This window comes from Protomyctophum bolini (genome assembly GCF_963924005.1).
Source record: "Protomyctophum bolini genome assembly, chromosome: 23".
NCBI classification, from domain to species: Eukaryota; Metazoa; Chordata; class Actinopteri; order Myctophiformes; family Myctophidae; genus Protomyctophum; species Protomyctophum bolini.
The window spans coordinates 19641127-19662803 of NC_137884.1; the positions used below are offsets into that span (position 1 = coordinate 19641127).

The window sequence follows — 21677 nt, forward strand, 5'->3', positions numbered from 1 at the left end:
ATTTTTGAAAAATCTTTATATATTCTTTCAGAGCGAATGTTTTTAACTCTTAAATCTTTGGTCCCTGGAACAACATATTTTCAGATGGGGGTCGGTGGCCAATGACATATCATTTTTGTGGTCCTTGACATGAAATATTGAGCACCACTGATACAGACACATAGGTATTTCAGAAAACTGACAGGATTTAGAAGACTATTCTTTTTAAAATTTTAGATTAGATTAGATTCCATTTATTGTCACTGCACATAGTATACAAATACTTTGACAATGAAATGACGTCGAAAAAAAATTCGACGTCAGGTCTAAATAGGTTAAGTTAATGTGCTTATTAGTTACTTTCCGCCACTGGCGCTACAATCCACTGAGACACACTGTTTTCAACGTATACAGGCGGCTGAAGTGAGGACATTTTAATCACCTACAGGTTGACAACGTGACCGAATGAGAGCACATCAGCAAATGCCTAGTGGCAACTCTATTAGTCACAATCAATTACAGGACATGTCAACGTCAACATAGAACCCGGCACATGCATGTGTAATTAATTTGATTATAATGAATCTCTAGAGGCACATTACATCTAATGGATCTTACTAATCCTAATGAGTCCCTATAGGCACATTAAATAATGAATCTTACTAATCGGTGATCTGTTGAAGGGAGTTCAAGGTTATCCTTAAGGCTGACCGTCAAATCAGTGAGTTAGCAGTTGTTGCAACAAACAAAGGTCAGGCTCTATAGTATTTAAGCCATTAAGATCTGTGTCACCTTGGATTTTAACCACTTTTTTTTACTACACTTCCTCTGCCAACCTGGGGAGAGCAACGGACTGACCTCATTCTTCCTGCTATGCATGAGGAGTCCAACTTCCCCACCTGACAGGGGGGAGTTTTCCTGGCGGGACGTAGCGCGTCCGACCAGTTCCTTTCCCCTCTTTCAGGCCAGGGGCAGGTAGTTTAGAGACCAGGATTACTGCGTGTTTGTTTGGGTATACCTACCCTAGGGGACACGGGGAGAACATGCAAACTCCACACAGAAAGTCCCTTTCGCCAACTCTGCGCTCTGGGCACTGATGACTCGGAGGAGTGCCCAGTGCCCACAGCGTCCCCAGCGAGAATCGAACTCAGGACCTTCTAGCTGTGAGGCGACAGCACTACCAACTGTGCCACCGTCCGTGACCCACTTAAGTTTTAACCACTTTAAAACTTTAGCTTATAAATCTTTGAATATGCTTCTGGGGGGGCCCCTGGAACAATACAACTCTGTTCACAACACCTTCGATATTCCTTCGTGTAGTTTTCGGTAGTTCCAACCGTCAGGCATTCGCCGCAGCAGCAGTGTTGGTTTCGTCGACTAAAAACTATGACGATAAAATGTTTGCCGACTGCCGTTTTTCGCTGACTAAACTGAAATAAAAAACGAAGTTACGATGACTAAAAGCTGAGACTAAAGATATTGACAATTTCATCAACACGGTAATCAATAAAAAGCAGACTAAAATGTTAGGGAGGGAACTAGTGGAGAACCAGTAGAACTAAAAGACAGGTCATTTTATGCGCTCGGGTGTTTCTCTCTGAAAACAGCAGCTCTACAAGCTGTACGCGTTGTAAGCGTATCCGCTATTTTCAGCATGCATCCAACCACGTGTAAAGTCAGCCATTACGACGACGCCGTCAAGGCACAGTAATCTTCTGGCCTGGTCAAAAGTCTACAGGCGGGTTTGTAATGCGCTCACACTACTACTAATCCACTTAAATTCAACACAACACTCACGTTCCTCATTGTGGAATAATAGATGGCATTGCTGAGGGACTCGGCATCGAGGTTAAAAATAATGAATTATCCGGGCCAGATTATTAGCCATATAGACCGCATCGGCACCAGACAATTTGCTGTGCTGGGAGGCATGAAACACATTAATCGTTTTCGTGCACAGAAACGGCACAGAAACCATTTTCAAGCTCTTGATTCCCCATTAATTGCTATTGATAAGATAATGATGAGTCTGACTAATACGAAAACAGTTAAAAAGCAGAGCGCTGCTCTGCATGTTTGCACTGAGATTTGAGCGGTGCACTTTATTTCAATAAGTATAGCCAACACTTTATTGTGCAATATCACTGTCTGGTTGCCTAGGCTTTTTTATGCCTTGCAGTTTTAAACTCTGTAACACTAGCACATTTAACAAGAATGTTAAGTGTGTTATACATAAAAACAAATCTGTGTGTACAAAATGGAACCAAATGGACCCTTAGGTGACCATTTGATTTCTTACTATCAATCATTTTGCTGGGGATAGCCTGGAACACTGTAGCCAATCCATGAAAATGAACTTGGTCCATTTGTGATGGAGACAGTCCCTGGGAAATATCTATTCATTAACAACCAGTATGAAAAAGAATGGGACATTCTTCTGCACATTATGTCGTAATTGCTTCATTCTGTGCTTTCAGAACAATAATTTCATTTAACCTCATCATCACTCTACTGTATCTGTGTTTTCTTTCTTCCCCCGTCACATTTTTCCGGGCTGTGGAAATGGTGCGTAAAACGACAGTAAACATGCAACCCATGCACTCATCCCGTCTTCATTATCTTTTCCCTCGGGGACTCGAGGGAAACTCTAAACCAATTTATTCTCTCATGGCTCTTGTTGGGAATTCTAACCATGCACTTACTGTAAGTGCCATATACTTCATTCACCGCACGGCGCATAGACGCTTCGCAACGTGTGAGTCTCGTAAGACCTGCTATTTCAGACATACCCGTATTTGATTTATTTGTAATTGTTAATTCATTCATCTTTTTGCCTATAGGCTGAAAGTGGTTAAAGGCAGTTCCCGTCATCCCATTTCGATTCACTCTACTCTAGATTTCCACGCCGGTGGTTTAGACGGAGTCTCTTGGTTCATGAAACACGGCGAGTATGGGAGAATTCATTAGCACCATGTGGATCTCAATGTGCTAATGGCCCACCCTTGTCTCTCTATCCCATCGCTAAGAATAACACTTGATCTACTCCCCCACACCTGCTGCAAGCGTTGGCATTAACTGTGTCTCATCTTGACTATCATCATCAGACTATAATTAAGCCAATGTCTGTCTGTCTGAATGAATGAATGAATGAATGAATGTGTGTCTGTGTGTCACTGTGACTGCCGTAGCACCTCACTGCCTGCACCAATCGCTCCCACTTTTCACACAGGCATTGACCATAATACTATGGAGGTCTTAACGAAGCCCTTTTTCAAATTATAAATTAATAATGAATAGCATTCAGCACTACCAACTGTGCATACAGCACTACCAATTGTGCCACCGTGCCCCCCCATTTGGTTCCATTTTACACTCTCAAGAAGTATTGTCAAACTAGAATTACCAAATTACCAAAACCACTGACAATACCCAAAATAGTGAAGCCAGGGTTAAAGTGACTCTCATCTATGACTCTCTCATTTGTTGTTCACCCCACTGCATCAGTATTTAGACGGGGAGGGGGGTTAGATTTTTGTTTAAGGCGTGAACTTTAGCCTGTCCCTCAAGGAACCACAAAAGGTTGCACAAAGTATCATAGGACGAAGGACGATAATTATCTTTGAGTAACATCTGCCAGTACTGTAGGTGTTATACGTCTCGGAGGGAGTGCAAATGCACGCACACACGGTCACACGCACGCATGCACGCACGTACACACTTCATGCTTGCACATGATGTCCTTAAACAGACATCTCATTTCAAGTGGCATCTGGCATCCAGGGAGTGTTTGTTTCGCTGGGATCGGGCCAAAGGCGCCGGAGATTAGCTGTTCACAAACAGACACGGACGGAGAGACTGACAGGATGCAAAACAATAACAGCACGTTTTGACTGATTTAACTGTGGAAATGAGGTGTTCCGTTTGCCTTGGTTACGGCGACCAGACGTTATTAAATAATAAGCTCTAAAGATATTTTAAAATATATTTTCGTGAACGGAAATGGCACCTTCCTTACTCTGATTTCGGGAGCTGTAGTTCCAGACTCTGTATAGCATTTGGAGATTGTGGAATAGTTGTCTGGCTACACGAGACTACTAGCAGACTACTGTAGTTGTCCCAAATCCCGAATCCTGTCCTGTTTGTCCTTAAAGCCACGTTTTTATTAGTTATGTAGTTCTTTTGGCCATGTACACACAGCACTGCAGTGCATTATGGCAGTTGTAGTTCAGTCAGGACAACTCAAGAATGGATGGAATATATATTTATTGAATATGAGATGAGCAATATATTTACTATGGTTTGGTGATGTATTGGATCTGTTTTCTAGGTAAGCATCAGTCTCGAGTCCCGACCATTGGGGACTCTGAATCCCCCGTACCTAAACAGTAGATCCAAAACGACAGGTGGTAGCTGGGGTGGAGGTGGGTTTGTACACAGCGGCACGCTGATACAGCAGCAGCAGAAAGGAAGCAGGACGAGAAATGCAAACCTCCGTTTAAAGTAGCCGGTATGAAGATGGAGTGAGTGTGTGATTGGCTGAGTGAATCATGTGAATGAGAGCGTGATGCGTGATGCCCAATTAACGGCCGGCAGCAACTGCACTGAGGTTCCCTGACTGAACTTGCTCTGCGCATGTCTACGACATGTATCCGTGTACAGCACTGCAGTGAATTGATAAATAGCACTACTCACGACAGTGACACATTCTGTAGCTATATAGCACTGTTGCATAAAGAAATGTATGTTATGGTGGAAATGTTAAAACATTTATGGAATACGGTTAGGAAAATAAACCCTCGCTGACAACATGGAACCTGGTGTCCCAGCCCAGGACCTGCTGAACACGCAGCAGCCAAAATTTGAGTAGACGATTTTTTTTGCAGAAGTCGCAGCGGCTATAGCTGCAGGCTGCCACAGAGAAGATGACGGACAGATGTGATAGCTATAGGTGCCACATTGATTACAATGAATAACAATAACATGAATCTCATGTCATAAAAGGTCATTTTCATTTTCAATCGTGAATGGTGCATATATACAGTGGCTTTACTCAAAAGCACTTTACAATAATGGCATTGCTTTCACCCATTCACACACACTATATCTGCTATTTTCTCTATTTATACGGTATATCTTTGTAAATATTGCTTGCTGCTTGCTTGCTTGCTTTGTGTGCTCGGAATTAGGTCAGCTACTTTGTAATAAAAGGTAATTTTCATTTTCAATCGTAAATGGTGCATATATACAGTGGCTTTACTCAAAAGCACTTTACAATTGGCATTGCTTTCACCCATCACACACACTATATCTGCTATTTTCTCTATTTATAAATACGGTATATCTTTGTAAATATTGAGAAAATCTTCGATTTTTTTTGGGGAGGAAATACGTATTTCTAAAAGCATTGGACTTTTGAAAACGTTGGTATTTTACTCGGGAGGAGTATCATTCGGCATGTTGACTCATAAAGTACTGGGGTTATTTGTCCAGCTCCCAAAGAGCTGTCCCAAGTTTCCCCTCGTCCTCATCTGGTCACCCTCGCCCTGACCGCTGTAACACCACAGGAGGCCTAAGTGCTTCTGGGAGCTCCCGTAGCATTGAACAGGAACAGTAAGATGTTTCACACTGTCGTGACCTCAGTAAGATGTTTCACACTGTCGTGACCTCAGCGGCACGACAGATCTCCAGCTCTGTTGCCGACGGGCTACACCGGGAGATAGTGTTGTGTTGTCCCGATATACCGATACGGTTACTCGGGCCGATAGTCTCTCAAGTACTCGTACTCTGTCCCCCGATACTCTGACCCGAGTACCAAAACATTAGTTAGAACATTTGTTTAAAATTTTCTAATAAGCAAAATAAAGAACATTTTGGATTTTCAAAAATCGTTTCAGGCTATTATTATTGTGGTAATCGAACATTACGGTATCATCACAAGCACAAGGCGTTGACAATGAAATTACATTGTAGAAAAAGGGGGTAAAATAAGTGCTTACTCAACAAAAAGAAAAAGTACTCGGTATCGGCACTCTGTATCGGTGCGTACTAAAAATGAAGTACTTGTACTCGGTCTGAAAGGAATGGTATCGGGACAACTCTACCGAGAGACATTTATAAACCTTTCTTTGCGTGCTGCAGTGAACACAGAAAATGTGCCATGTCTGAAAGTGTTTGCCTAGAATAATGACATGCCTGCAGGGCCTATAGGGTTGATTTTGTCGACTAAAAGGAATGACGGAAAATAATGTCCATTGTAAAGCGCTTTGAGCACTTGGAAAAGCGCTATAAAATGCAATTAATTATTATTACACCTTTAAACCACTTAAAACCCTCTATACTTTATTACTACCTATAATCTCACATGAGTTGTCTATGTGCTTAAGTGTGCTGTTAAATCCTCTGTACCAACTGAGGTACAGAGCTTATAGATCGCTATTTTGGGGTCGAATGTTCCGGGGTGCATACTTAGTTTAGACTAGTCCAGGGGTAGGCAACCTGCAAACAATAAAATGTAATATTGAAAGACAAACATTATTTTGTGGCTCCAAATAGAATTGAAATACGTTATTGGGCCAAAAATGGCTCTTCTGATAATAATGGTTGCCTACCCTTGACCCAGGAGGACCCAGGAGGACCCAGGAGGACCCATGAGAACCCAGGAGAACCCAGGAGGACCCAGGAGGACCCAGGAGGACCCAGGAGGACCCAGGAGGACCCAGGAGGAGGTAGAGACCGTGCCCCCCCCCCACACTGCCATCGACACCCGGAGCTTCAGGCAGAAGACGGCTCAAGGTACGGTCCGTACGGAACCTTTTTTTCATGGGTCTGTGTATTTGATTTAAATTTGAATTTTAAAATCTTAATTGTGTTTAAAACCACACCAATGAAAATCAGGAATTAAGTTTTAATTAACCATTTCTGAATTGCATTTAGAATAGGAAACGGAAAGTTTTTTTTCCGAATTTCATCTATCAAATATCAAACGGATGCCTGAAGAAGGCCTTTGACCGAAACGTTGCCTTTAAATAAAGTTCGTATTGCCAGTGCAGACGGTGTGCTGGTCTTTGTGCACTTTGTGTGCATTGTTCTGAATACATTAAGCCCTGTCTATACGCACCCCCGCCTCAGAGCATATATACGTAGGTCTGCATGAGACGTTGTACCTTACCTTACCGTCTATCAAAAATAAAATTCAAATTCAAATGGCCGAAAAATCCACAGACCTTACATTGCTGCTGCTTGCGTTGTGTGTGCTGTTTGTATAATTCATTACTAATGTGATTGAAGCAGTCTGTTGTGGTGTGTCAGTGAATCAGCAGTCTGTTGTGTCAGTGAATCAGCAGTGTGTTGTGGTGTGTCAGTGAATCAGCAGTCTGTTGTGGTGTAAGTAAGTAGTTAGTTAGTTAGTTACTTTATTGACACAAATGTATAAAACATTGGGTCCAAACAATAATAAAAAACCCATGAATCAAAAACTTTAAAAAGGTACAATACAATAAAATATACAATACACAATACAGAAACCCTTTACAACAGGAGCTTTCTATTGCTCCACAAGTGACAGGCAGGCATGTAGCATACGCAAAGTCTCTCTGTTAGTGCCCACAAAGAGTGAGCTCAAATCAATACCCTCATGTCCATATTTCTCTCTGATATCTTGTGTGAGGGGACACACCAGTATGTGCTGTTCGTTTTGTATACCAGTCTCACATTGGCAAAACCGCTGTTCAGGTGGTATGCGGCTCCATCTTCCCATTTCCACACGCAGTCTATGAGCGGACAACCGAAACCGTGTAAAGGTTATCCTCAAATAGTCCTCAATGTAAGGTGTACTGCTGGTGCTGGTATAGAGTGGGTGAACAGATAGATTTGGGTTGATGGCTTGGTATGTCTTATATCTTGTTCCCTCTTTGGATTGTAATTTATAGAGATACATGTTACAAAGTGCTGTACAACAGGTAAAACAATCATGTTAAAACAAGGGCACGAAACAAACAGTAGAAGGTAAAACATTAAAATGCAACAAATCAAGCAAAAAAATTATATCATAAAATGTATTATTGAATTTGTAGGAGGCATAAAGTTATTCTTTCACCACCAATGCTGCTGGCTTACTGGTACAGTATACTTGTTATGATATGCTTTGAGAAATTAGCAAACAATAAAATGTAATATTGAAAGACAAACATTATTTTGTGGCTCCAAATAGAATTGAAATACGTTATTGGGCCAAAAATGGCTCTTCTGATAATAATGGTTGCCTACCCCTGGACTAGTCATTGGTTTAGACATGGGTTAAGGTTAGGTTTAGGTGTGCTGCCCCATGGGAGGTTAGGTTTAGGGTGAGGGTTTGAGATAGGTTGTAGTTGTAGGACTAATGACTGGTCTAACCAATGACTAGTCTAAACCAAAATCTATCTATCTTTCTTTCTTGCTTTCTTTCTTGCTTTCTGTGCTCGGAAATTAGGTCAGCTACTTTGTGAAGTGGAGAGAGAGAGCGAGACAGAGAGAGAGAGAGAGAAAGACAGAGAGAGACAGAGAGATGATGCATGACTGAATTGGAAAAAGGTACTCTAACTAATATACTCGGTGAGAAATAGCACAGACAGCTTGGGTCTCATTGCGAATGTGCTTCACCTGTGAGCCTTCTATGTGGGCGTGCTGTAATGGCATAGACGGCTATTTGGTCCGGGGGTGAGTCACGCGGCGGGTTTTTAAAATGGTTTGAATGTGGGTGAAATCGTGGCATATAATTCTCAAATGTGTGTTGGGTGAAAAAAGGGCAGCAGATCGAGGAAGCATTTTTTTGAGAAAGGAGAAAATCCTTTTGGATTTGCTTTTGGACGTGCGTACAATGCAGAGCATAACACAGGAGCATACCAGCAAATCACTGTCCCAGAAAAGCAAACATGACAAGAATTGCACATTTTGCCGTAATCCTTTTAGCAAGTATATGAGCCCCTTCTCCCGCGAGAGGGGATTCCTTTATTTGACAAAAAACCATTCAACCGTTGAAGACGAAAACGACACTATAACTCAATAACTATTGTCAGCCTGGGAAAACGAAAGGAAAAAAAGAAATAGGCCAGTGCCATTTTACTGTAAGTTCTAAACTGTAGGCTGCAGGGCCAAGTGACAGCGAACGCTGTGGACAATTACGTTTTGTCGATGCAAATGGTGAGTGCAGCAAGCGGATCAACACAGCTCCATCCTAGTGGAACAGTGTGTATACATATTCACCCAAAGTAACTGAGTACATTACTTTACTCGGAATACCCTACAAGCATGTGTGCATTGTGTGCCCACTCAGGTATTTTGTACATTTTTTAATTGCGGACTTTTACTTGTAACTGAGTATTTCTATTGCAGTATTGATACTTAAAGCTGCTATAAGCAATAATATGTCAAAAATGTAATGACCATTTTTTTTTAATTTTTTTTTTTGGTATTCAGACAGCCAGCAATGGCTAGAACACTCCAAAAAGTGTCTCTGTGACACATCTAATCTGCATTCAAAGGTTTTCCTAGAAAAGTTCGACCGGGTTCTTTTGACAAAGCTTCTAGGAAAATCTTTGAATGCAGATTGTGGCCCCTAGATGTGTCACAGAGACTAAGAAATGTTGGGAGCGTTTTATTCATTGCTGGCTGTCTGAATACCAAAAAATAACAATACAAAAATGTCATTAAAATGACACTTTGAGTACTTTTTCTACCACTGGAACAGTGTTTATATATTCACCGTGCAACCTCTGCTTCGGGGGACACACCCTGCCCTTTGGAACGCATGCAGGGCCTCATTGTTAAATGCCTACACTGTATTACATTACGCCGTTTATTTGCCCAGAGACTGCTCCGCGTCCACTGCAGCCCCGCTGACAGATGAACTGTCTGCCACACACACACACACACACCTGGTCACAATATAATTATGTCACGTATGGGGCGCCCGCTGTCCAGGCGCATGCCACAATTATAGGCTCTGGCCTGACGTGACGCACTGCTTGTTCGAGTCCCGTTCATGTCCCGTTCCCGTTTAATGAAGCAACGTTTCGGTCCCTCCCTCCGGACCTTCCTCAGGCCTGAGGAAGGTCCGGAGGGACCGGAACATTGCTTCATTAAATAAGACAATACTCATGTACGGCGCAAATGCACAGTGTGCAGGTGTACCTTATTGCTTTCAAGGGGAGTAGAAGTAAAATAACTGGAAATTGGAAATACCTCAAAAATTATGCTTAAGTATTGTACTTAACTAAAATGACAATGTAAATAGATACTTTCCACCACTGACGTTGGGGTCTTTTACATTCACACCATAAACATAAAATGCATACTGTGTAAAACTGCAACTCCCTCAAGCACCAGCTGCACAACATTGACAGAAGAATTGGAGAAGGACTAAATTGTAGACATGATTAGGTTTGCTGTTCAACCAACCTCACAATGAAAATAATAGTATTAGCGATTGTTATTATTCATCCAGCCTCTTTTATCGTGCAGGAATGGCCACTTGCCAGTTAAATCGGCCGTGAAATTGGCAATTGCCCTGACATTATGCACTGCATAGCCAGTTTACTTCCAGGTTATCTGTTGTTAAATTTCAGGTTAATTGCTTATAATGACTTGGCACGTGACACAGTTTTAATATGCTCACATGATCGACGAGGGAGCTCTGTAGCTTTGCACGGAGCCACATTCTGCTTCTATACATGCTGTTCATCTATCAGCGAGTCCTTGACTTTCTTAGAGGTCTCTGCAATTAACACAATAACAGTATGCATAAACCCATTTAGGCCTGACGTCGAAATTTAAAAATATATAGTTTTCTGAAAAACCATATGTTTCTGTATCAGTGGTTCTCAATATTTCATGTCAAGAACCCCAAAAATTATATGTAATATGCCTCCGCCCCCCCATCTGAAAATATGTTCTTTCAGGGACCCCACAGAAGCAAAGATATGAGTTAAAATGTTCACTCTGTAACAATATATATTCAAATATTTGAGGCACATTTTTACAATTTTTCAAAAATAGCAGACCTACATATAGCTACAGTATGAGCTTGAAGATCTGCTATATTTCAATAGTTAAAACACCAAAAGGGGTTCCCGCCCCAAAATGGGTTAAGTTATAATAGGCCTGTCTTTGCTGTTGTCAAAGGACCACTTCACCACTTTTCAACCAATAATTGGTCCTCACTAATGTTCATGTTAAAATAGCAAAACAAATTCTACTCGGTGTGTGACTGTGGGCAGTTCAGAAAGCCATCCTCCAGTGACATCATCGATGGGGAATCAAAGCTAACAGAAACGGCAGGCTTTCTATTCCTGAAAAGTTACCATGCATGCAAGCCATCGTATACTTGCGATAATATATATATCCCATTCTGACCTGAGATCAGATTCATACGAGGTTTCCACTGGACACACACTGGTCTGATTATAACCCATTCTGACCTGAGATCAGATTCTAAAAAAGTCAGTCGTTCTTCGATTTTTCAAAAATAGCAGACCTACAAGCTCGTATCGCGCCACTCGGTGGCGCGATATGAGCTTGTAGATCTGCTATTTTTCAATACATAAAGCGTAACATGATGCTAACACCAAAATGGGTGCCCGGTCAGAATGGGTTAAAGTCACTGGAAGACAGGTTTTTGATGTGCCCACAGCCCTCCTATAAGACGCAGACCAAGTAGAAGAACAAATTGTGCCATTATCATGAACATTAGTGAGTGAGTCTGACCAATTATATGAAGAAGAAATGCTGAAAAGTGCTGAAGTCGTCACATGGACTATAACTGGCAGAGGAAAATAAAGAATGCCACTGAATACACAGGGCCCTGCAGTGAGCGACGGAAACGCTCTCCGTCTGTGACAGCTATAGAGCTTCTATTTTAAGTACATTGGCAGCGCCACATGTCTTTCTTTCTTCCTTTTTCTCTGGCTGACCCTGGAGGTTAGTTCGCCCAGCTGGAAGCACACTCTGCTCGGAGACAAACGCCCATGCAGCAAGTTAATCAAACAGTCAGCCTGCAGGTGTTGTTATTTTGCCTGCCTGCCGCGATGCGGTGCCGTGCATGTGCCTGTGAGGATGGGGTTGTGTTATATTCTGCCTTATAGAATATAGAGGGTGTGCAGTATATATGCACATTCATGACGTGAGTGGCAAAGTGAGTTTAACGTTGTTTAACCCATTCTGACCGGGCACCCATTTTGGTGTTAGCATCATGTTATGCTTTACCTATTGAAAAATAGCAGATCTACAAGCTCATATCGCGCCACCGAGTGGCGCGATACGAGCTTGTAGGTCTGCTATTTTTGAAAAATTCGAAGAACGACTGACATTTTTAGAATCTGATCTCAGGTCAGAATGGGTTGATCAGACCAGTGTGTGTCCAGTGGAAACCTCGTATGAATCTGATCTCAGGTCAGAATGGGTTAATGCAATCGGATAGGGCTTTTCTGTTTGGCTGTCAAGGCCAGAAAGTATTTTTGTTTTGCCACGCACGCACACACACATTATGCCCCACATCTTTCCGCGTTTGTGTAAACACAAACAAAACTTTGAAGTCAAAAAAGTGAGGACGCAAATTGTGATTGGCCGGCGTTATTGGGTGGGAGATTGTGCCATTGGTTGAGCATGGCATAACGATTGTGCCACGGGGGACACCCGAGAGATGTCAGACATTGTGCAATATACTCCAGATATACGATACATGGACCTCTTATAAAACACAAACATTTGGCTGATCACCCCATATAGCGATGATTTGATCTGCTGGGCAAAGTACTGTACATATTGAAGATAAAAGTGAGGGCGGAAAAGTGAAGACGGAAAAGTGAGGACGCAAATGTGTGATTGGCCAGAATGAGATGATGTATGATGATAAGAGCGCCCCTCACCTCACTGATCTTTATTATTATTGCACCGCTGAGTTCACACGGAGTGCGATTTAGTTTTTTTTACCTAAGTAAAAACTTTTAGTACTTTTCCCACCATTGCTCACTCATTGCGATTTGCAGACAGTGAATATTCCTCTGTGAGTATTTTAAGTGTGCTCGTTAATTTGTGGCTTCTCCTGCTATACCCATACTGAAGTGTGGATGTTCAGCGATGCGCACTCCTTAAAAATATAAGTTGGGCACCTATACTGTATATGCTCAGCAAAAATACATAGCATGGATACACCTGGGACGTATCCTCAGTGATGTATCCTGAGGTCAACGGGGTTTCGGGTCTTCCAACATCATACCCCCTCACTCAGGTGACCCAGCCGGGATGATCAAGTCCCGACTTACGTCCCAGTACTAGTTACAGTAGTAGCTACCCTCGATCAGTCCCACCAGGAAAAAACCAGGGCCATACAATCCGTTGCTCCGGAACTACTCTGCCGGGACTGGCGTATGCGGGAGGATCGCATCAATCTGGCGCGTGGAAGGACTAGGCTCTGTGGGTTGACTCCTGTCCGGGCCCCTCCTACTGTACGTCTCAACAGGTCCACTCCTGCTCTCACCAGGCCCAGGACCTGTGCGTTGCACCAGACTCCCAGCACCAGGCACTTCATTCAGGAGTGGTCATATTAAACAAAATAAAAAATAGAAGGCAGGCAGTCTTACAAAGTTACAAAAAGCCTCAGAGGAAATCTCAGTGTGATAGTATTACTAGCGAAGAAACGTGCGGCGGCGTCTAACTGGTGCAAACACAACCTCACACTTAGTTTCAACTCCACCGAAATATAAGGGAATGTGCCGGTTGCTCAAAGAAAAGAACATTTTCTGCTTAGAAAGGGAAGATTTCCATTTACCCAGTGACTCAAGGATAGATGTCTGCTCCGGTAAACAAACACAATGCTTTACATATTGCAATGCATTTGGTACTGTTTGAAGGGCCACTTAGTATAACCTTGTATAATTATCCAGCACTCCAGTTGACTGCATGCAGTCCTTTCAACATCAGACAGTATTATGTGTCATAGTCAAAGCCTCAGAGAACCTGCTGCGCTGCATGGATTTTAATGCTGTATCCAACATGCCAGACATGTAAACAAACGCGCATACATTATCCCGCTTATTACATGGCTACTTAATAATACATAACTTAATAAATAATAAGTGTCGCTCTGTCGGGAAAACAAGGAAGTGAGTTGATCAAATAGAATCCATTTCCGGGTACTGTATCGTCTATTTTATTTCTCGCTCAAATGTTTTCAAAACAAAATTTGAGAGCAACGTTTAGCTGTAAATGACATTGTGTGTTTGTTAACATAGCTGTCATGTTGGAAACAGCAGCAGCTTTGATTAGACAGTCATTATCCAGACACACACACACAGCTGAATCGGCCATTGAGCAATCAGAATCAAGATGATTAAGACCTCGACTTCGGGAGGCACTGTGGCACTGCAGTCTGTAGTGCTGTCGCCTCACAGCTAGAAGGTCCTGCCGCACACACGCACGCACACACGCACACACACACACACACACACACACACACACACACACACACACACACACACACACACACACACACACACACACTCTTTTCTTGGAGGCACACAATGTGATCTAATGTGTGCACGTGGAGAGGACGGGTAGCTCAGAGATAACGGCGGCGGACACGTTCCTTTCAAGACGAGTGCAGAAGCCTCTGAGGCACAGCTGACCTTGGATTTAAGCACCCGCCAAGAAGGGCTTATGAACAGGTGTTAGAACAGCTGTAATAGAAGAAGAGGGCCTGAATGGAATGGGTCAGGCGTGTGTGTGTGTGTGTGAGTGAGAGGTTTAAGGTTCTTTATTATATGTCTCCCGAGGAAGACATTTGTCTTAGACAAAGGGCCAGTATGCGTAGCCCTTATGTCCATGTCACCGCAGTGCAGCGCCAGACACATCTTTCTTGCATCAGAGTAGCAAGTAAGAAAGAGAGAGAGAGAGAGAGAGAGAGAGGGGGGGGAGAGAGAGGGGGAGAGAGAGAGAGAGAGGGGGGAGAGAGGGAGAGAGAGAGGGAGAGAGAGAGAGAGGGGGGGGGAGAGAGGGAGAGAGAGAGAGAGAGAGAGAAATGGGTGTAATGACGCAGAATAGCAGTGGGTTGGATTTGGCTATAGCAGTGGTGGAAAAAGTATTCAAGTGTTTCACTTAAGTAAAAGTATAAATACTGCAATGTAGATGTACCCTGTTACAAGTAGATGTCCGTATTCAAAGTGTACTCAAGTAAAAGTACAAAAGTATCTGCATCAAAATGTACTTAAAGTAGTAAAAGTACTCATTTTGCAGAATGTCCCAATTCACAAGTTCAAAAAGTGTACAAAATCTTTTGAAAATAGCGTGCAGATATGAGTAAAAGTAGACATTTTGGCTCTGAGATGTAGTGGAGTAGAAGTGGACAGCTTCTACAGACAGTGGGTCAGCTGTAGTGTTGCGTCACACCTTCCTTGCACACTGACTTTTAACTCTGTAATGGTGCTTTAAAAAGAAAACGTTGTTGTAAAACCCTGTGTGTTCATTTAATTTATGTGTGGGCGTGTTTTTCCTCCCCCAATAAATCCAATGTTGCAGTCGTGACACTTGACAAAGTGCTCTTCGGAGCACAGGTGTCCGCCAGGTCACAGCAGATCTACAAGCTCGCTATACGAGCTTGTAGATCTGCTATTTTTTTTTAAATCTAAGAACGACTGACATAGAAACATAGCTTTTTCAGAAAACTGTCAGGATCTAGAAGACATTTTTAGAATCTGACCTCAGGTCAGGTAGGTTATTGTGGGCCAGCAATGTTCGGAATTCAGTCATTATAGAGGTGAGTGGTTGAGGGATGGAATGTTGACAAAGAAAGAAATAGAGTCTGCAACACTGGTAAGGGAAAACTATGCAGCCCGTAAGTGGCCATGGTGAGATTTTTTTTTAATTCTCGACGGGTCGAGATAATAATTTGACTGGTCAAGAATCAAGATATTATCTTTCAGCTCCACTGGAATTAATAAACCCGTGGAGCTGAGGTTTCCCTTTTCATTTTTTTTTTGCGTCTTTTTCTCCTGTACTGCCTTTCGTGCAGCACCTGGGCTAGAGTGGATGTGCGTGCTCTATTACCTTTTGTTAATGTTGATTCATTGCACAGACATACAAACTTTAGATGCCAATCTTAGCCAATCAGGATGGAATATGAACAATTGGGCAGATCCGACTATAGAGATGACGTGCACCGATTGCATGATGTTTTTGACAAAATAGGCGTAACGTCAAGAAATTAATTGGCCTGCAGGTTTCTGACTAATAAAGTATTCAATCCATCACTCAAAGAGGAGGACCCGATTCTAAATCCTCACTGTGAGACAGGAATCAAAATGGGTTATTTGCATTTGCCGTGATAGATGAAAGTTGACTTTGATCTTCTGAGCTTTGAGCTCACGCAGCAGGCGGGCCGACTATGTGGGTGCTTGTTTTTTGTCACGACATCACACCTTAACGGGGTGAGTACTTTTTCCACCACTTGAGTACTTTGAGTACTTTCTCCACCACTGTCTGATTACGTGAACATTTGAGTACTTTTCCCACCACTGTCTGATTACGTGAACACGCGTGATTGGGTGAATCTTACTCAGTTCGGCGATGCTGCCGACCCTCGTGGCCAATAAGGACTGCTCCAGCGTGCGTAGCTCCGCCTGCGTGTAGCCATGGGGACCCTCGCTGCCCCTCCCGGCCCCGGGACACTGCGTGTAGCCATGGTGACCGTCACCGCCCCTCCCGGGGCACTGGGGGTCCCGGTGCAGGTTCAGACTGTCCGGCAAGCTCAGTGCACCTGGGAGGGCAAAAAGATCAAAGGGTTTAGTTAGAATGTTGGCCCAGTAAGACCGGAGGAAATGAGCGCGTGGGTGAAATCAGCCCTCAACGTCTTCTGACAGACACACTAGGGGTTAACATGCATCCAGCAAGCCCAACCCAGTAGTCACTTTGAGTGGCACCACACAAAGCCACGGGTCAGATTAATTGTTTTTACCCCAAACCTAAACATGACCGCAAGCATGTCACAACACATGTGGGTGAACATGTACTGTATGTCAAACATTATATTATATATTACTAATCCTACCCCAAACGTAAACATAACCGCAAGCACGTCGCAACACATGTCGGACCAAAGCAAACTTCACTGTATCCCAGTCTACTACCCCGCCCAGTAAGGCAAAACCTGTTAGGTTTCTGACTAATAAAGTGTTCAATCAATCAATCAATCAATCACTCAAGAGGAGGACCCGATTCTAAACATGTCTTCTAAATCCTCACTGTGAGACAGGAATCAAAATGGGTTATTTGGATTTGCCGTGATAGATGAAAGTTGACTTTGATCTTCTGAGCTTTGAGCTCACAGCAGGCGTCACAGCAGGCTATGACTCACGCGTCATAGCACCTGACGAAGCTCACGGCTAAACGCGTCGTGCTAATAAATGAGTTGATGCAGTAAGTTGTCCGTCTCTGTTCCCTGGAGTGTGCAGTCAAAAGAGATTTTTCTCTTTTTGATATATATATATATATAAAGGTTAGAATAAAATAAATAAAAATGCTGTGCTGTCTCTCGTGAGACTCTGGGCCACGTAACGTTAATCGGCGGCTTGTCTCGCGAGACCACAGAACCCTCAGTCGGAGGCAGAAGGCAGGAGAAGTCTCCCCTAACCTTTACTTAATCATACCATTACGACGGTTCCGTCCGTGTGTAAACGAGAGCAGAGTTAAAAGTCCACAATGCGTCGTTGATGCAACACGTACTTGTGAGCTTGTAGATTAGTTATATTTGCCATGCGACACATGGCATACAATGAAGAATAAATCGGCTTCCTCGCACCGCTGACTCCACGCTGACTGACCACAGTAACACGGTCGGTGCAGCGACCACCAAACCACAGTTGCCTCCGGACAAGAAGCATAAAGTTAAGGCCTATTCATAGTCTGGATTTTCGGTGGTGAGGTGACCACCGCTCCGGTGGTGAGCTGACCACCGGAGCTGAAATAACGCTGAGCGGTGGTGAGTAAAAACAGAGAGAAGGGCTGGAGCGGTGGCGGTGGTTTACTCTTCACCGCGGCTCGTGACGTCATGGTGTAGTTCGGTGGTCACCTCACCACCGGAAATCCAGACTATGTATATGAGCCTTAAGGCTTCTGCTATCAATAGTGGACCTGCACATGACCTGTGTCTCTAGTACCAAGTATGAGACACAGACCCCATCCAAGTCCCAGGCCCTTCTCTTTGCTGTTTTCTGGAATAAAGCACTGGCAGATATTGTGCCAACAAAACTTTAAAAAAAACCCGTAAAACTTGGATTGAGCATCGTTACTGATGGGAGTCACTGAGTATTCTGCCTCCACTGGAAGCCCAGTTATGGCACTTCTTTCAAACTAAGTTTTTATTTATTCATTCAGCCCAAGGCAATATGCCTCAACCTATCCAAAACACAAACTTGAGTATGGATGAAAAAAAGAAAAGGGTCTCACAGAATTTGATGTTTGTTATCGTCTCCTGACAGCTTTCTGCATAATATTACTAGCACTTACTAATGCTGCCTGTGACTCCAAAATGAAACCCCAAAAAAACCCCACACTAATTAGGCTGCAGTTGCAGTATATCCTATAGCCATTCCTATACAAAGCTGCAGATTGGAAGAATGACCTTGAAAACAAGCTGCACAGACTATAGAGACACAGTTCTGACCTTGAAAACAAGCTGCACAGACTATAGAGACACAGTTTTGACCTTGAAAACAAGCTGCACAGACTAGAGAGACACAGTTTTGACCTTGAAAACAAGCTGCACAGACTAGAGAGACACAGTTTTGACCTTGAAAGCAAGACAGTTTTCCATTACATTGCATGCCGTTGTGCTCACAGGTCCGGTATGCATTCCTTTACCAGCTGTCGGGTGTAGCATCAGCAGCAGACAATGGTGTCCGGGTGGGAATAATCCATTTAGGTCTCGTTACTGTGGCCGTGGTTGGGAACGTCTTGTAAACAGATGGGATATCGAGGCTCGGCTACAGGTGAATGGAAAGCAACACCCAGCTGAGTGTTAATCCTAATGACATGACACAAACATGAATTAGGCTACAGCATGGTAGACAATTTGTCTGCACGTCGTGCACACAAATTGAAGCACAGAAGCCACGCACAGACACACACACACACACACATGTGCACACGCGCGCGCACACACATGCACACGCACACACACAGTGGTCCAGTCCCCTAGTTCTCAGATCAGTAACCCATGCCAAGGGAACGTTTTTCCTTGCATGAAATGAAGGGGGGGGGGAATTGGGAATACTCTCACTCCAAATTCCACACGTCCTCAGCCCACTACAGTATCCAGCAGCCCAGGAATTAATTTCTCCAGGCAGGCTAATATCTCCCTCATCACTCCCACACTCACACTCATACTGAAATCATCACTCCTCCTCCAGTCACACTGAAACACAGCTTTACTCAGAGGCCCCAATAAAAGCCCCTGATGCCCGACGTTAGTAGGGTGTGTCCCCCCCCATGGTAGAAACCTTTAAGTGGAAGGGATGTGTCTGTTATGTTCAGTCGAAGGTGTTTGACTCTAGCTTGACTCTGACCGCTCTCTGCTGCTGTGTGCGCGCCGTGCATGTGCGTGCGTGTGAAAAGAGAGATGTGATAAATGGCCTGACTTAACCAATAATTGCACTTCTAAAACCGAGGAGAGAGAGTGAGAGACTAAATTGGTTCCCAACCCGGCTCTAAACCAACAGGTATAATTCGGGGAGCTATAACATCTTGATTTAATCCAATGCACGTCTGTCCTCGGCGAAAAAGGTCAGTGATCAACTCTGACAACATCTGCGTTAGGCAGGGCTAGACCACAGCCACGCAGGACGTCTCCCGATAATAGCTTCCGCGCCTCCGTCTCACGCTGAGCGTTCGAGGGGAGATCAAAGTCAACAAACAAAAGGAGTGCTGTTTGTTTTGTTCTGCTAAATCAAAAGTTTTGGAAGGAAGAACGTATACACGTGCAGAATATCTAATGAAGATTAGTATAAAGATGAAGAGAATACACACCCCTCAAGACCGGCTATAGGGGGACCTTTGGGAAGCTGTTAGTTAGGGGGAGCGCATGTAATTCCGACGGAGCATTTAGTCCGACATGTGTCCGCATGGCGGACATGCACTGCTCCCGTGCTTGCGGTTATGGTTATAGGTTAGGGTTTGAGGTGGGTTGTCGTTTGTCGGACCAATGACTATAGTCTGAACTACGTGTATACTGCAACCTGTTAGTTAGATCAATGACTATAGTCTGAACTACGTACTGCAACCTGTTAGTTAGATCAATGACTATAGTCTGAACTACGTACTGCAACCTGTTAGTTAGACCAATGACTATAGTCTGAACTACGTAAAATGGTAAATGGTGCATTTATATAAAGGCGCTTTACATAGATTGTGCATTACATTCACCCATTCACACACCGATGGCAGCGGAAACCATGCAAGGCACCAACTAGCACATCGGGAGCAATTAGGGGTTCAGTGTCTTGCTCAAGGACACTTCGACAGTAACTCTGGGGGAGCCCGGGTTCGAACTGGCAACCTTGCGGTTCCCATCCAGGCACTCTACCCCTGAGCCACCGCCGCCGCACTGCAACCTGTTAGTTAGATCAATGACTATAGTCTGAACTACGTACTGCAACCTGTTAGTTAGACCAATGACTATAGTCTGAACTACGTACTGCAACCTGTTAGTTATACCAATGACTATAGTCTGAACTACGTACTGCAACCTGTTAGTTAGATCAATGACTATAGTCTGAACTACGTACTGCAACCTGTTAGTTAGACCAATGACTATAGTCTGAACTACGTACTGCAACCTGTTAGTTAGATCAATGACTATAGTCTGAACTACGTACTGCAACCTGTTAGTTAGATCAATGACTATAGTCTGAACTACGTACTGCAACCTGTTAGTTAGACCAATGACTATAGTCTGAACTACGTACTGCAACCTGTTAGTTATACCAATGACTATAGTCTGAACTACGTACTGCAACCTGTTAGTTAGATCAATGACTATAGTCTGAACTACGTGTATACTGCAACCTGTTAGTTAGATCAATGACTATAGTCTGAACTATGTACTGCAACCTGTTAGTTAGATCAATGACTATAGTCTGAACTACGTGTATACTGCAACCTGTTAGTTAGATCAATGACTATAGTCTGAACTACGTGTATACTGCAACCTGTTAGTTAGACCAATGACTATAGTCTGAACTACGTACTGCAACCTGTTAGTTAGACCAATGACTATAGTCTGAACTATGTACTGCAACCTGTTAGTTAGATCAATGACTATAGTCTGAACTACGTACTGCAACCTGTTAGTTAGATCAATGACTATAGTCTGAACTACGTGTATACTGCAACCTGTTAGTTAGATCAATGACTATAGTCTGAACTACGTGTATACTGCAACCTGTTAGTTAGACCAATGACTATAGTCTGAACTACGTACTGCAACCTGTTAGTTAGACCAATGACTATAGTCTGAACTATGTACTGCAACCTGTTAGTTAGACCAATGACTATAGTCTGAACTACGTACTGCAACCTGTTAGTTAGATCAATGACTATAGTCTGAACTACGTACTGCAACCTGTTAGTTAGATCAATGACTATAGTCTGAACTATGTACTGCAACCTGTTAGTTA

The 21677-nt window shown here is 43.3% G+C and overlaps 1 protein-coding gene across 1 annotated transcript in view; it reads right to left on the reverse strand.

Moving 5' to 3' along the window:
- LOC308310980 (ankyrin repeat and BTB/POZ domain-containing protein 3-A-like) overlaps positions 1-21677 on the reverse strand; it is a gene marked incomplete at its 3' end in the record, with an annotated part of 179924 nt that overhangs the window by 49864 nt on the left and 108383 nt on the right. The window contains exon 2 of the mRNA XM_080757473.1: positions 16562-16762. Coding sequence (XP_080613599.1) covers positions 16562-16762 — 201 coding nt within the window. The remainder of the gene's footprint in view (positions 1-16561; positions 16763-21677) is intronic.